At 41.3% G+C, this 17,610-nt stretch overlaps 1 protein-coding gene across 2 annotated transcripts in view; it reads left to right on the top strand.

Annotated features, from left to right (window-relative positions):
• AATF (apoptosis antagonizing transcription factor) overlaps nucleotides 1–17,610 on the top strand; it is a 104,793-nt gene that overhangs the window by 3,263 nt on the left and 83,920 nt on the right. For both annotated transcript variants that reach the window (XM_057535466.1, XM_057535467.1), the window contains exons 3-4: nucleotides 608–1,036; nucleotides 1,490–1,627. In XM_057535466.1, coding sequence (XP_057391449.1) covers nucleotides 608–1,036; nucleotides 1,490–1,627 — 567 coding nt within the window. The remainder of the gene's footprint in view (nucleotides 1–607; nucleotides 1,037–1,489; nucleotides 1,628–17,610) is intronic.

The raw sequence follows: 17,610 nt of genomic DNA, 5'->3' as shown, positions 1-17,610 counted from the left end.
TATTTTTTCAGATGCAGGTTTGGGAAAACCAGTATTCCCTCACACCAGATGAAATCTGACCATTTTTCAAGGTCCAGATCAAAGGCTGCCTTTTCCTTATAACCTTGCTTAAATTCACTTGCTCCACAGTTAAAATCTCTTCCTCCTCTTGATTACCAAAACTTTGTCAAAGTGCTTTTAATTCTTCTCTGTATTATAGTTTTTATGGGTCTGTCTTTCCCACTAGAGCCTTTCAGTAGGATAGGACCCATGTTTTTTGTTTTTTTGTTTGTTTGTTTATTTTTTTTTGGCCGTGCCGTGTGGCATGCAGGATCTTAGTTCCCCAACCAGGGATCGAACCTGAGCCCCCTCCATTGGAAGCGTGGAGTCTTAACCACTGGACCGCCAGGGAAATCCCATAGGACCCATGTTTTATTCATTTTTGTTTCTCACTTAACATTTTAGAGATAGTAGATGTGTAATAAATATTTGTTGAGTTGCATTGAATACAGTAATACTTTTTTTTTTGGATACGTGTCATGATCCTTTAGTTAAGATGAAAGATATGGCCTAGTATTTGTTTTAAGGTAACTTTTTTTTTTTTTTCCTTCTTCCCTCCCTTGTTCAGATAAAGAAATATCTGATGAGGAAGGGTCTGGAGATGGAGATTCAGAGGGTCTGGGCCTGGAGGAATCGGGGGAGGACGCCATGAGTGCTGAGGAACAGGAGTGTGGTGATGGTGACAGTAGCCTGGCCTGGAAAAAGAGGAGCAGAGGCCACTCCAGGAAGGCGTCGGGCTTCAGTGTCCAGAGCATCAGTGACTTTGAAAAATTTACCGAGGGAATGGATGGCCTCGGTAGCAGTGAGGAGGAGGAGGAAGACGAAGAGCGGGAGAGTGGTATGGAAGAAGGGGATGGTGAGGAAGACTTCGAAGGTGAGAGTGAGGAAGACAAGGCTGAAGACAGGACCAGTGAGGACGACGGGGTGGTGATGACCTTCTCTGAGGTCAGAGTTTCCGAGGAAGTGGAGAAAGGCCAAGCTGTGAAGAACCAGATAGGTTTGTACACGGCTTGCTGTTTGCTTGTTTTGAGTGTCCACATTTGATCTCCTTTTTGTTTGTTTGTGGCTGTTTGCTCTCTCCTGTGTCCTTCCAGTTAGTTGGTGACGTGCCCCACTTACCTAGAGGCCCAAAGTGCCGTTCCCCTGCGCTTGGCCTGCTGTTGCTTCACTCAGCTGCTTTGCTGGTTCTGCTCTAGTACTTCTGGCAGCTGTGGAAGGTTGAAGAGAAGAGCGTCGTCTCCTCTCGTTGGGCCGTAGCATTCTCTCTCTCATGTAGCAAGTCAGTTTGCGTCCAGACACTGGATTTCTTTCCTGTAATAAATAGTTTCCATGGCTTGAAGCTGATAAAGCCATGCTGCTTAGGGACTGCTTTGATTTCCATTCCCTCCCCCTCTCCCTGCCGCAGGAAGATTTTATTAACTGAAGAATGGAATTCTTTTTTCTTTCTCAGCACTGTGGGACCAGCTCTTGGAAGGAAGGATAAAGCTACAAAAAGCTCTGCTGACCACCAATCAGCTTCCTCAACCAGATGTTTTCCCTATTTTCAAGGACAAAGGTGGCCCAGAATTTGCCAGCGCCTTAAAAAACAGTAAGGATACTTATCCCGTATTGGGATGCTTAGAACCACTGGGGATCATTGGGATATACTGGGATTGTGTTCACAGCACCACAGAGTTGAAAAGACTTGGCTTTAGTCATAATATGGTATAAAATAGTGATTTTCAACTTAAAAAAAAATAGCAGTATAATTCTCTTATCAAATGAAGGCAACTTTGATCGAAACAGGTTGGATGCTTGAGTCATGTCTTTTCCTCTTTATTCCAGCCCTGCTCTCACTTTCCCCTTCCCCTCCTCTTGGCTTTCTGAGCTACTACTTTAGTGCTCAGGGAAAAACCACTGGCACAGAACGAAAGGGAGACAGTGAATGACTAACCTCAGTTCGTTTAACTTGTATATCACGTGCTTAAAGGATGCCTTTCTTTGTTGGGTGGTTTCTAGAACAACATGCTGAGATGACCTTACTCCTGTCTCCCTTTGGGTTACGGAGGGTGATGAAGGATGGTGACCGCAGAGGGAGGAAAAAGTTGTGAAAGAGAATTGCTGGACTGTAAAGTCCAAGAATTTTAGAAGAGCAAAGGAATTTAGCAGTTATTTGGCTCCCAACCCCCTCATTTTACAGAGGAGAGAGCCAAAGCCCAAAGAGAATGAGTTGCCCAAAGTTGCAGAGCTCGATCATGCACGGCAGAGACAGCCGCCTCCAGCTTTTCTGCCTTACGATCTAGGGGCTGCCTTCTGCACCACGCTGCCTCCTGGGTGCCCAGTGGCACCAGAGGACTGGGGCCGAGGAGAGAGATGAGGGGTGAGCGCACGGAGGCTGGACTCTCCATCCCTTATTTGCATGCCGAGACTTAGTGTTGTCATTTGCTCTTTCAAACTTTTTTTTTTTTTTTTAATTTATTTTATTTATTTATTTTTGTCTGCGTTGGTTCTTCTTTGCTGCGCAGGGGCTTTCTCAGTTGTGGCGAGTGGGGGCTACTCTTGGTTACGGTGAACAGGTTTCTCATTGTGGTGGCTTCTCTCCTTGCGGAGCACGGGCTCTAGGCGCACGGGCTTCAGTAGTTGTGGCACGCGGGCTCAGTAGTTGTGGGTTGCGGGCTCTAGAGCGCAGACTCAGTAGTCGTGGTGCACAGGCCTAGTCGCTCCGCGACATGTGGGATCTTCCCGGACCAGGGCTCGAACCCATGTCCCCTGCATTGGCAGGCGGATTCTTAACCACTGCGCCACCAGGGAAGCCCTCAAACTTGTTTTTATAATATCGTGGAGTTAGCCTGAGAAGGGGCCTGAGGAGGACATCAGTCTGATTTGGCGTCTGCCTCTTGGTAGAATCACCTTAAACCGTTTAAGATAAATGGGTAGGATTTCTAGGGTAAGGAATTGTGTGAACCTTTCTTGGCGGGGACTGCTTGGTTTAATTAGGAATTACTTCCCAAGGGCCAGTCTTTAGATTGTGTGTCTTGACACACTTGAAGTCAGGAACCCTGCAGATACTGTGAGGGTGGGTCTTTTGTAGCCCCTCCTCCAGCTCTTCCCCGCTTCCTCCCTCAAATAAATGATAGCTTGATGGTTTTCAGCATTTTTGAGATTTTTGGAGCACTTCTCTGCTATTTTTAATGCCCTAGTGCCCTGATTTCCAGTATGCCTTTGGAATGAGACCTAGACTACTCTAGATTAAATGTCTTAAATGTTTCACAATAAGGCCTTTTCCATTTTGTTACTCATTACTCTTCTTGCTTGAGCCAACCCTGCCCCTGCTTTTTTGGGGATTCATCTCAAAATGTAGATATTTTAAGGGTTAGTCAGTGCTCGATATAAGGGATGCATTTTTACTCTTGGATACAGTTCAGTTTTTTTAGCCGTTTTAATGTTATTTAACTTTTATTTTGCAACAGTTCTGATCTTTTTAAACACTTTAAAAAAATTTATTTTATTTTATTTTTTTATTTTTTGACCGTGCCATGTGGCATGTGGGATCTTAGTTCCCCCACCGGGGATCGAACCCAAATCCCCTGCATTGGGAGCGCTGTGCCTTAACCACTGGACCGCCAGGGAATTCCCCGATCTCTTTAATCTGTCTCTTTTTGTACTTAACCAATTGCCTCTTTGCCTCGTTGATGAATTCCAGTTAATCTGACAGATGTCTCCTAATCCGACTAGATGGGTTGCAGCGGAAGAGGGAGAAGAAAGGAATGTTTATTTGGTGTCACATATTCTAAGGTGGGAGGGTGGAGAGTTTTCTTTTTTTTGAAATTTTTGTTGGAATATAGTTCATATACAATGTTGTGTTAGTTTCAGGTGTACAGCAAAGTGAATCAGTTATACATATATCCACTCTTTTTTAGATTCTTTTCCCAAATAGGCCATTGTGGAATTGAGTATTGAGTAGAGTTCCCTGTGCTATACAGTAGGTCCTTACTAGTTATCTAGGAGCGTTTTCTGGTTACCAGAATTTCTGTGCATCTGAAGGGTAGCTAATTCTTGTTTCTACCTTTATGACAATATGATATAATACGTTGTGTATTTCCCTATCTTGGTGAACAGAGTTTAAGAAAAACTTCTTGGTTACGTTACTGTGGATGAACAATTTATACTATGTTATACAGCTGGTGTGGAACATAGGCTGAATTTGTACTGACCCCAAAACAAACACTGGAACTTACTTTCTTTAATTAAATCTCTTTTCAGTTTGGTTGGTCTTACAGTAAGATCAGACTGCCTGGGTTTAGATTCCATCTCAGCAGTGGATTAGCTGAGTGACCTGGAGCAAGTTACTTAACTTCACAGTAAGATGGGGATAATATGATTGTGAAGATTAAAGGACGTAATCAATATAAAGCATTAGCACAGTGTCTGGCACACTGCACACCACAAATGTTAAGTACATGCATTCTCTTCTTCTGCGGAAGGAGGCATTTGGCAGTGTTCAGCCCTGTGAATGACGGTCCTCACTGTAACTAACCATCGTCCCCACTGTCTCCAGTGTTTTTTGACTTTTTGTTAGTGTTCAAATTCCCTATATAATTTAAATTAACCATTTGTTCTGGAAAATGGGTAGTGTTATATTCTTTTATTATTATTATTGTTATTTTTAAATAAATTTATTTGTTTACTTTTGGCTGCATTGAGTCTTCATTGCTGTGCGCGGGCTTCCTCTAGTTGCGTTGAGCGGGGGCTACTCTTCGTTGTGGTGCGCCGGCTTCTCGTTGCGGAGCACGGGCTCTAGGCATGTGGGCTTCAGTAGTTGTGGCACACAGGCTCAGTAGTTGTGGCTTGTGGGCTTCAGTAGTTGTGGCATGTGGGCTTCAGTAGTTGTGGCACATGGGCTCAGTAGTTGTGGCTCGCGGGCTCTAGAGCGCAGGCTCAGTAGTTGTGGCGCACGGGCTTAGTTGCTCCGCGGCATGTGGGATCTTCCCGGACCAGGGCTCGCACCCGTGTCCCCTGCATTGGCAGGCGGATTCTCAACCACTGCGCCACCAGGGAAGCCCAGTAGTGTTATATTCTACTGTAATACTTAACGATTCAGCTTTGGCCTCTATGACTGTGAGAAGGTGATCAGAGGTTTCCTTATTGCCAGACGCAGCTGCTGCCTCCCTGAAGCTTTCAACCTTTCCTTGAAATTTTGCCCTTAGGTTTTGGCGCTACTGCATGTGATGTGTGGGTTCTCCTGCTTTTCTAACTCCTCTTTTATCCTCTCAGTGTCTGTTTCACTGCATTTAAGATCCTGTTCTCAGGCTGTGTTTTCTTGGCATATTCTCTCCTTGGCTCTGTCATTTACTCTCATAGTCCTAACAGTAGCCTCTAGAACAGAGCAGACTTCCAGCTGTATTTCAGCCACAGTCAAGTCCCGAGCAGCATGCCTTTGTACCCTAAGCACCTTAAGCTCTACTTTTCAGAAACTAAACAAATATCTCCTTTCTTCCCCAACACACTTAGTCCCCAAATCACCCTGATATTACATGTTGGTGATTATACCTCTCGATGTGAAATAATTTCAGAGGCATTTTTTGATATTTTAGTAGTTGCATAAGTGGTAAGTCATGAAGTAACCTTAGCAAAATTAAGGGATTTTCCATGCACAAAACCATTCCTCTAAAGAGGTTAGCTTTTTCCTCTCTGATTTCCTTTTAAAAACTTCTATAGCATTAGGAGGCGGTTCTTTTATGTTGGTAGCAGCAATGTATAAGGAAAAAGGCATGTTATTTAAGGAAACCTCAGCATGAGTTGTTTAAAACTTTTCATTATGGAATATATCAAACCTATATAAAAGTAGAGAGAATTGTATAGTGAACCCATATACCTTTACCAGCTAAACACTTATCAAGTCACGGCGTATCTTATTTCATCTACTTATACTGACTCACCCCCTACTTCTGCTTTATTTTGAAGCAAACACCAGACATCCTATCATTTTATCAGTAAATCAGCATGAATCTCTAAGAGAAAAGCATTTAAAAAAAAAATCACAATATCATCCCACACAAAAACACTTAACAGTGATTTCTTAATAAGCATAACTGGTTTGAATGGAGGGGGAATGGAGGGAGCATTCCTGTAACAGGCGCTCTCTATTGTCTTTTCAGAGTTTGCTCTATAACTTTAAATGAAATGATTAAAGGAAAGCCAAACTTCAGCCATAATAAGTTGACCTTTTAGTGAAATGCATGTTATTAATGTATTTAATGAGATGCAGTACAGATTGCAGTGAGCACCATGTTTCATTATAGGTCTAAAATGCAATATCATTAAAGACCTTTAATAGAAACAATGGTTGACATTTTGATATTTCCTATAAGCAAAAACTCCCCAAGAACACAGTATAATGTAATATAAATATAGAGGAAGTGTTGAGATTTTTTACTTGCTTAAGAATATAAACACAAATTCCACTATTAAGAAGTTACGTTTTGCTTGCGCCCCACCCCCCCGCCCCCATCTTCCCATTTCTAGTTCGAGTTCACCCTCTCATCCCTCTGTGGCCCTTCCCCCAGCCCCTCAACTATTGTGACTTGAATAGACTAAAAATTTTAATGCCAATTTGACCACAGCACTGATAGACACCTTAAAGAACAACTTGTAAAATTTTGAGTAAGTCATGGCAATCGGAATCTTGATAGATAATGTTTCTGTTTTGTTTTTTAAATTTTATTTATTTTTAAGTAGGCAGTGTATTCACATGGCTCAAAATTCAAAAGATGCTAATGACTCTGTAGAGAAAATCCTCCTTCCCACCCCGTGCCCCTGCCACCCAGTCCCCTATCCCATAGGCAACCAATATTGTCAGCAAAATTCCCCTTTGTTAATTACTTAGCTGCCTTAGGTGACAAATCCATGAACATCTATTTCAGTGTTCTCTCGATTAACGCTTTGTGGGTTCATGACAGAGTTCTCACAAATGATTTGTAGAACCCTGAAATATTCGTAATTACTTGGGATAGGTTTAAGTATTGCTTGGGACGAAGGCACTTGCAAGCTTCTACAAGTGTAGCATTGTGTAGGATTAAGGACTCTTATTACTGTAGACTTCATCTAGCCAAGATGGTGTGAGGAAGATTGATCTTTTTGTTTCAGCTGATGGCTATTATTTTTTAAAATAGCTTTACTGTTCTAATTATAAAATCATGTCATGCCTACTTCAGAAATTCAGAAAATACATAAGAGCATAAAGAAGAAAATAAGGATTACCTGTAGTCTTACTACCCAGAGGTAACCAACAGTTGTCATTTTGATGAATATCCTTTCAGACCTTTTTCTGTGTTTACACATACATACACACACACACTTTTTTAAACAAACATGGAATCTTACAAATATGTACTATTTTGTAAGCTTATTTTTTTCTTCTTAACATATTTCATGTCAGTATATTTAGATGTACATCAGCATTTTCAGTGGCTACAGAATATTCCATTTTATTGATTTACTGCAGTTTATTTAGCCAATCTGTATTGATGGATACTCAGGTTTATTTCAGCCTTTCACTTTTATAAAGCATGCTTTGATAAACACTCTTGTACATACATATTCGAGCATTTTGCCTAAAAGTAGCACTGTCCAATATAAATATAGTTCAAGTCACATACGAATTTTAAATTTCCTAGTAATCAAATTTTTAGAAAATTGTAAAAAGAAACAGGTAAAATTAATTTTTGTAACATATTTTACTTAATGTAGTATATAACAAATATAAGTTTAACATATAGTCAATATTTAAATACTAATGAGATGTCTTATGTATATTTTTTCATGTCAAGTCTTTGAAATCCAGAGTGTATTCTACATTTACAGTTCATCTCGATTTGGGCTAACCACATTTCGAGTCCTCAGTAGCCACATGTGACTAGTGGATACTGAATTGGACAGCATAGGTCTACATTCCTGGAAATTCGATTGCTGGGACAAAGGGATTGTACTTTTGTTTCTTTTTTAAGGCTTTTGGAAGATACTGCCAAGTTGGCCCTTAGAAGAATTATAACCATTTAATTCTCATCTGTAACAGTTGTTTTCCTGGACTCGTGCCACCGCAGAGTATTACTGATCCTCTTATTTTTCCTAAACTGTAGGTGAGAAATGAAGGCAATCATTTCTTGATAACTTTCTGTTTGATATTTACATAATACCTCTTGACTTAGCTTTGAAATCTGTGCTATGTTTGGTCTATTTCTTAGAGAATGAGTTCTATGTAGGAAGACTTTTGGTCCCTATTGAGCTACTACCTAATTTGTCCAACGTGGTTAATTAGGCATTTATACTATGTAGAAAGTAAAGTGGTGTCAACAGAGCAAGTGCTTTTCCAAAGCAACCGAGTGGGGGACCCAGGAGGAGAGTGTCAGATTCTTTCACCCACCCTGAAAAGATGAGCCCTAGATGGCTCACGGAGCTGTGGAAGCTTGAAAACTACTGCAGCCAATCTCGTCAGAACATCTGTTTTATTGTTTTGGGTTTCTTGGGAATTAAGGTTGTCTTCAGGCCTGAAACACTCTTTAATTGTGATGAGTTAAATAAGGAAGCAACCCGGACTTGTAGTAGTACTAGTAGTAGGCAGTAGTAGTAGTAGGTAGTACTAGTAGTAAGTAGTAGTTGTCATCGTCGTCGTAGTAGTAGTAACATATGTAGTAGGATTGCCCTATCCGCTGGATTCACAGTGAAGTCATACACATCAGTGTATGTTGGAGTCTCTTTATATGGACATTTTATGAACTCACCTTTAACCATATATGCCTGGCCAAAAGAAAAAGAGGGAGAGAGAAACAGCTTAAGTAGTGCCAGTGATTCTGCCTGCCATCTTTCTCAGTGTCCTCATGCCCTGGAGTAAGCATGGGTGGCAGGTGGAGTCTGTGGCTGCCGTAGTTCTTCTTTGTTCCGGGTACGTCTCCGGTGAGCACCTCGTCAGACAGACTGCGAATCTAGTGGTTACAGTTACAGCCTGCAGTCTTTGTCCAGCACGGTCCCCAAATGTAATCATCTTGTGTTTAATCGACGAAGCGGCTGTAGTGTTTGAGGGGAGAAACTGACCATGTTGAACTTGCACAGAGACTGTGGTGCTGTACTTTCTGGGCAATTTTTGGGATTTTTAAAGCAGTTTTGTGAGAACTTGATTTTTGCTTTATGCTCAGACTTTAGAACCTGACCACTGCAAAAAGATGCTACTCTATTATTGTTATTTGTGTCTTAACACTTATTCTTAAATCACTTTATTAAAATTATACATGAATATGATAAATAGTACAGAAGCATTCAGGAAGACAACAGTCCTTTGCCTTACCTTCAGTCTCATTTTATTTCGTTTTCCTTTTATAATTTTAAATAATTTGTTTAGATCTCTATTTCTTGATTTCTTTATCCTCTGGTATGAAAGATGAGAATGCTACTCACAGGTGAAGACGAAGACTGAGCAGTGACCATTTCATTTAGCAACATGGTGGCCATCCTCTACCTTGAAGAGCAGTTTTGGTGGGGTGGGAGGGATGCAGGCTTGACTGGGATGGGTTTGTGAGAGGACGGGAAAAAGGGATCTGAGATAGTGAGTATAGACAGCTCTTTGTAGGAATGTCACTTTAGAGGGAAGCAGAGAAATGGGAGGTTAGATGGAGAAGGATGTGGAGTCGAGAGAAGTGTTTTGTTTTTGAGATGGGAGCAATCACAGCATGTTTGTATGTTGATAAGAGTGATGCAGCAGAGGGGAAATTGATGATGATGTGGGGGGATATCTGTAGCAATGTCCTTGAGGAGGTATGTGAGATGGGACTAGGGCTCGAGAACGGTGGCCTTCGATAGTGGGGACAGTTTAATCATAGTGACAGGTGGGAAGACAGTATATGAGTAGACACAGATAGGTAGGAGTCTCTGAAAGTTCTCTTTTGATCGTTCTATTTTCTTTGAACTAGAAACCAAGGTCATAAATTACGAATAAGGAGTAAGGAAGGAAGGTGGTAGAAATCTGGAGGAAAAGGTATGAGGTAGTCATTCCATTCTTCTTCCACTACATTTTTACATTCTGCCCTGCAACTGCAACCAAGATTCCCGTGCTCTATCCATATGTTGACTCTGGGAGTTGAAAACCAGTCAACTGCATTTACAGTGTGTTATTATCATGTAAATAAGGGTATAATACCAGGGCAGGGAGGGACTGGAAAATTACTTTTTCTTTCCTGTGTGTTCAGAGGCCTGTCTGTAGGAGTATGTTCCCAGTTCAGTACAAGTTCCTAGTTCCTAGTTCAAGTAGATTTTTTATAAACCTCCATCAGTTGCTTAAAATCATGCTGTATTTTAGTTTGCTTCACATTTGTTTTTTTCTTCTTTTTATTTTTTTGTGTTTCTTTTTTTCTTTTTCTTTTGTTGTTTTTGTTTTTTGATTCACATTTGGACTGTTTATCTATTATGTCATTTTTTTCCTAGGTCTCTAGATTTTCTTCTTTTCCCCTGATGGCTCAGTTTTATCATCTCAATCCTTCTTTCCCCAAACTTTAAATCACGCGGTCTCTCCTCTTACATTCTCCCAGTTTGAGTGGGTTGTTCTCTGGGTCTAGCGCACCGGGTCCTCCTGGGACTTCCTTTCCTTGCTCTTCTAGGGTGGAGCTGTGTTCTGGCTCTTCCTGTATCTCAGTTTGTCAATTTGGTGCCAAACATGGATGGGGAGTAAATGATCTGATTTTTTGCAGATTTAAAAATGCTCTGCCTCATTTGTCATTGATATCAATATATTCTTCATGGATTGGGTATAAATTTCTGGGTTGAAAATTACCTTTGCTCAGAACTTGAAGGTACTGCCCTGTATTAGTTTCCTATTGTTTTTTGTTTTTAATATTTAATTAATTATTTATTTATTTTGGCTGCACTGGGTCTTAGTTGCAGCATGCGGGATCTTTAGTTGTGGCATGCGAACTGTTAGTTGCGGCATGCATGCGGGATCTAGTTCCCCAACCAGGGATTGAACTCGGGTCCCCTGCATTGGGAGCTTTGGAGTCTTACCCACTGGACCTCCAGGGAAGTCCCAGTTTCCTATTGTTACTACAACAAATTACCACAAACTTGGTGGCTTAAAACAGCAGAACTTTATTGTCTCACAGTTCTGGAGGCTAGAAAATCCTAAAACCCAGGTGTCAGCAGGGCTGTGCTCCTTCCAGAGACTCTGGGGGAGCATCTGTTTCCTTGCTTTTTCCAGCTTCTCGAGGCTGCCTGCATTCCTTGGCTCATGGCTCTTTTCCATCTTCAAAACCAGCAATCCCATCACACCAAGTGTTCCTTTTCTGACTCTGACCCTATCGCCTCTCTCATAAGGACTTCCTGTTTACATTGGGCCCACCTGGCTAACTCAGGCTCCTCTCCCCATCGCAGATCCTTAACTTAATCACACCTGCCAAGTCCTTTTGCCTCGTAAAGTAACGTATTCACAGGTTCTGGGGATTAGAATGGCATGTGGACGTCTTTGGGGACCATTATTCAGCCTTCCACGTGCGCTATTGTCTTCTGTCATCCAGATGTTGTCCAAGAGAAGGTGGTTGCTGGTTTGAGTCTCATTCCTTTGTAAGTGACTTGTTTTTGTTCTCTGGAAATGTTTGGGATCTTCTGTTTATTCTTGGTTTTCTGAAATTGCCCGAAGCTATGTCTAGGTATGGGTCCTTTATTATTCATTGTGTTGAGTACTTACTGGGCCCTTTTAATCTGAAGACTGTGTGGTCTTTCAGTTTTGGGAAAATCTCTTCTAATATTTCTTTGCTAATTTCCTTCCCTCCATCATCTCTGCTCTCTTTTAGGTATTAAACTGGATTAGTGTTGTTTTTTCTCTGACATGTTCCATCTTTCTGTGATTTTCTGTGTCTGTGTTCAGAAAAATTTTGAGTTTGATTTCCTAGTTCTTTTTTTTTTTTGCAATCATGTTTTTAATCTCTAAAAGATCTTTTGTTTTCTGAGTGTTCCTTTTCTATATAATTAATATGCTTAGAGTATATTATGTACATTTAAAGTTCTTTTGCTTTTGTTTTATATTCACTTTAGTTCTTAGAAGTATCCCTATCTCCACCAGCTTTTCTGTTTACTCTGGACTTTTTTCCTCTCTTTTACATTTTTTTTTCTTTTTTTTTTTTTTTTAATTTTATAGCTACTTTATTTATTTATTTATTTATTTTTGGCTGTGTTGGGTCTTCGGTTCGTGCGAGGGCTTTCTCTAGTTGCGGCAAGTGGGGGCCACTCTTCATCGCGGTGCGGGGACTGCTCTTCATCGCGGTGCGCGGGCCTTTCACTATTGCGGCCCCTCCCGTTGCGGGGCACAGGCTCCAGACGCGCAGGCTCAGTAGTTGTGGCTCACGGGCCCAGCTGCTCCGTGGCATGTGGGATCTTCCCAGACCAGGGCTCGAACCCGTGTCCCCTGCATTAGCAGGCAGATTCTCAACCACTGCGCCACCAGGGAAGCCCTCTTTTACATTTTTATCCAAGTTAAACATGTATACAATTTAAAGAGTCAAATAATTCTACAGAGCTTGTTATGAAAACTAGTGTCTGCTGACTGTACACTCCACTACCTTGCCATACATAACCCACTCTCCTAAAGCAACAATCATATTTTAAATTATTATTATTATTTTTTGAATTCATGAATTTATCTCCATATCTCTAATTGACATGTTTCATTTCTACTAGATTTTTCAGTTTTAGGCATTATTTATTGACTCCTCATTATGAAAATGAGGATTTAGCCCTTGTTCCTACTACACTCATGCACACTTTCTGTCCCTTCCTGGTTATATTGTAATTTGGTTAGATCAGTAGTCAGTGTTTACATTATTATGTCTGTGTAAACACTGTTCACAGCTGAGCGTGTAGTATATATGCCGTGATTACTTTTCCTTTCCCACACATCATTTTGTTTTCTAGAGTTAATAACTGTTACTTTTTTGTTTATTTTGTTTTCTATGCTGTAATTCAAGCCTGAACTTTTCTCTAGTTGTCTAAATCTCCCCTCAAGATAATCAGTTGCATCAGCTCTTCCGCCAGCTTACCTTCCTAAAGAAGTCTCTCCCAGAACCTTTTTTTTAAAAAATTGTATTTATTTATTTATGGCTGCGTTGGGTCTTCGTTGCTGCGTGTGGGTTTTCTCTAGTTGCGGCGAGCGGGGGCTACTCTTCGTTGCGGTGCACGGGCTTCTCATTGCGGTGGCTTCTCTTGTTGCGGAGCACGGGCTCTAGGCGCGCGGGCTTCAGTAGTTGTGGCACACGGGCTCAGTAGTTGTGGCTCGTGGGCTCTAGAGCACAGGCTTCAGTAGTTGTGGTGCACGGGCTTAGTTGCTCCGTGGCATGTGGGCTCTTCCTGGACCAGGGCTCGAACCTGTGTCTCCTGCATTGGCAGGCGGATTCTTAACCACTGCGCCACCAGGGAAGCCCCATCTCCCAGAACCTTTTGACCTGCTCTAATCTGGACTGTTACCCTTCTCCGGTGCCCGGCTGTCATGCTGGGATCTCCCTGCACCACCATCCTAGGGATTACCTTCACTTCCCACTTGTGTGAATCTCCTTGTCAGGATCTTTCTTGGCTTATTCCCTTATTTTGGTGAAGCACACCCTCTAATAGCTTGCTGAGGAAGGATGCACGAGAGGGAAACTTTTTTAGACCTTGATTGTCTGAAAGTACCTTTACTCTATCATCACAATTGATTGGTTTGCCAACTGTGTATAGAAGTCTATAGAATATTCCCTTGCCTTTCACCTTCCGAAGTTGCTGTTGGTGAGTCAGAAGCCATTCTGATCCCTGATCTTACTGTTTTTTCCTCCCTATTTTGAATTCTTTGTCCAAAGAATTCTGGAATTTCATGATGCTGCACCGTGGTGTGGATGTGTTTCATCATTGTGCAGAGTGCCTGCAGGCCTTTTCAGGCTGGAGACTCGTATCTTTCAGTCCTCGGAAATTTTCTTGAAATTATTTTGTTAGTGATTTTTCTTCCCTCTGTTTTCTCTTCTTTTTCTGCAAGGCCTATCATTTGGTGTTAGACTTTTCCTCTGATTTTCTTCTTTTTTTTTTCTCTTCAGTTTTCCAGTTCTTTCTCTCTGTCTTTTTTTTCTTTTCTCTCCCCCCCGCACTTCCTAAGACATTTCCTCAGCTTTATTTTCTCATCTGTTGAGTATTTTTATTTCTTGTCATACATTGTATTTCTCTGGGGATATACCTGGTGTATATATGTATGTATAGTCTTAAGAGTTCTTCCTGAGTAGTCTGTTTACTCCAAGATGCTTTCTTTTCTTTTGTTTTCACCTGGGTATAATACGTTAGATGTTTTCTTCAAATATTTGGTGATCTTTTGTCCGCTGTTGACTTTCAAGAGTGGGTTACTCAAAAGCTGATTAGTAGCTTTGTATGTTTGGATGAGGCTCTTTGTCTGTGGTTTCCATTGTAAAGTGATCTATCTGGGCCATGTGGGGAAACCCCCGTGTCAGTATTTTTAGATCTTTGCTCTTTATGGGATCTTAGTTGCTAGAGAACTTCTAATCTCCTGCCTGGCTGCCAGCATTGTAGGAGGCGGGTAGGCTGGGGGTCTCAGCATTCAATCTGTGAACTTCTGCTTATTCCCCGTTTTGAGAACTATGCCCTTGCCTCAACTGTGTCTGGTGTCCCCCTGTCCAGAGACCCTATGTTTAACTCTCTTCAAGGGATAAACCTCTAAACGTCTGCCTGAGTAAAGAGGTGTGTTGACTGTTTGTAACCCTACCTTCCTCTACTCTCCTAGAGGTGCCCGGCACTGCTAGTTCTTGAATCTTCTGGACCGTGAGGGGATTGCTTCTTTTTCTTCACTGCCAGCACCAAGGTCAACTAGCTCAGGTTTGCTAAGTCAGTTATTTGTCCATCTGCTTTAAAAAAAAAAACTGGTTTACTGAGCTCTAATTGACATACAGTAAACTGCATATAGGTCCCATGCCTGTAACCCTAACCCTGTAAACAGCATCCCTGGGAAGAGTTGTCTGTACTCACTGTCTTGAATCCTTTTCTCTTGTTCTCTCATGCACGCGTTCCAGTCAAGCCTGTATCCCTCCTGTTCCACCAAAACTGCTCCTCAGGGTCACAGATGGCCACCACGTTGCTGAGTTAAATGGTCAGTTCTCAGTCCTCGTCTTGCTTCACCTGTCAGCAGCCTCTGTACAATCTGACCTCTGTGTGCACCACGAAGCCATCACCACAGTCAAGACGATGAGCGTATTCCTCATCCCCAGAAGTTCCTCAGCCTCTTTGTAACCTTTCTTTCTGTCCCTCCCCATTCCTCGGCAACCACTAATCTACTCTCTGTCACTGTAGATTCGTTTGCATTTGCTAGAGTTTTATATAAATGGAATCATGCAGTTTGTACTCTTTTTTGTCTGTCTTTCACTCAGTGTAATTATTTTGAGACTCAGCCATGTTTTTGCCTATATCAGCAGTTCATTGCTGAGTAGTAGTCCATTATATGGATATAGCACATTTGCTTTGTTTTGTTTCTGGTTTTTAGCTGTTATGGATAAAGCTGCCATGAACATTTGTGTGCATGTTTTTGTGTGGACGTATACTTCCATGCCTCCTGGAGAACTAAGAACGGAATGGCTGGGTCACGTGGTAAATATGTTTAATTTTCATAGAAACTGCCAAGCTGTTTTCTAAAGTGGTTATACCATTTTACAATCCTACCAGCAGTGTATAAAAGTTCCACTTGCTTCACATCCTTATTAACAGTTGGCATGGTCAGTCTTTTTAATTTCAGACATTCTAATAACCGTGTAGTCATTGGCTTTTTAGCTTACAAAACTTAGTTGCTGTCATCTCTCTTATCCAGGTATACCTCGGAGATATTGCAGGTTCATTTCCAAACCACTGCAATAAAGCGAATATCTTAATAAAGTGAGTCACATGACTGTTTTGGTTTCCCAGTGCGTATAAAAGTTATGGCTACACTATACTATTAAGTGTATAATAGCAATAGCATTATGTCTAAAAAAAAATCTGCATACCTTAATTAAAAAATGCTTTAGTGCTACAAAATGCTGTCATCTGAGCCTTCAGTGAGTTGTAATCTTTTGGCCGGTGGAGGGTCTTGCCTTGATGTTGATGGCTGCTGACTGATTGCGGGGAGGTGGCGGGGGGTGGGGGGTGGGGGGGGTGGGGGTGGGGGGGTGTTTGCTGAAGGCAGGGGGTGGGGCGTGGCAATTTCTTAAAATAAGACAACAATGAAGTTTGCCGCAGTGATTGACTCTTCCTTTCACGAATGATTTCTCTGTCGCAGGCGATGCTGTTTGATAGCGTTTTACTCACAGTAGAACCTCTTTCAAAACTGGAGTCAGTCCTCTCAAACCCTCCCACTGCTTTATCAGCTAAGTTCATGTAATGTTCTAAATCCTTTGTTGTCATTTCAACAATCAGTTGAGTTCACCGTCTTATATGGGCATGGTTTGTGGCACCCTGAGACAGTCACAACTGTAATATCAAACATCACTGATCACAGATCACCGAAACAGATATGATAATAATGGAAACGCTTGAAATATTGTGAGACTAACCAAACTGTGACACAGAGACACGAAGTGAGCAAATGCGTTGGGAAATGGTGCCTATAGACTCGCTCAATAGAGGGTTGCCAGAAACCTTCAATTTGTAAAACACACAGTATCTGCGAAGTGCAGTGAAACAAGGTATGCTTGTACTTTGTCCTTCCTTTGTGGGTTTATTCCTTTTAAATTTATTTTAGCCAGTGGAATAAAATAGAGAGTTCAGAAATAGATTCTCACAAATATAGGCAATTGGCTTTTCACAAAGGTGCAGAGGTAGTGGAGAAAAGATAGTCTTTTCAACAAATGGTGCTAGTACAATAGTACATTCATTTGCAAAAAAAGTGAACTTCAACCTACAGCTCATACTTCATACAAAAGTTAACACAAAATAGTTCATCAACTTGAATGTTAAGCATAAAACTATAAAGTGTTTTGAAGAACACATGGGAGAAAAATCTTCATGACCTTTGGTTAGAGAGAGTTCTTAGATCATCAAAAGCATAATCCTTAAAAGAACAAACTGATGATTGGACTAAATCAGAAGTAAATCTTTTGCTCTGTGAAAGATGCCTTAACAGAATGAAAAGAAAGCTACAGACTGAAAGAAAATATTTGCAAATCACTCATCTGACAAAGGATTTGTGTCCAGGATATATGAAGAACTCTCAAAACCCAACAATAAAAAATACCCTTTAAAAAAAAAGGGCAAAATACTTGAACAGAAACTTTACCAAGGAAGATATATGATGACAAATAAGCACATGAAAAGATGTTTATAATCATTAGTGTTGATGGAAATGCAAATTAAAACCACAAGGAGATGCCCCTATATACCTATTAGAATGACTAAAAACAAACACCTGACAACATCAAGTGTCAGCAAGGGCGCAGAGCAACTGGAACTTCCATGCATTGCTGGTGGGAATGCAAAATGGTATAGCCACTTTGGAAGAAAGCTTAGCAGTTTTTTATAAAGTTAAACGTATATTTACGAGATGATCCAGCAGTCCTACTT

Source organism: Balaenoptera acutorostrata, chromosome 20 (assembly GCF_949987535.1).
Source record: "Balaenoptera acutorostrata chromosome 20, mBalAcu1.1, whole genome shotgun sequence".
In the NCBI taxonomy this organism is placed as follows: domain Eukaryota; kingdom Metazoa; phylum Chordata; class Mammalia; order Artiodactyla; family Balaenopteridae; genus Balaenoptera; species Balaenoptera acutorostrata.
Note: the sequence above shows the minus strand (reverse complement) of the source record. Positions and strands in the feature narration are given on the sequence as shown.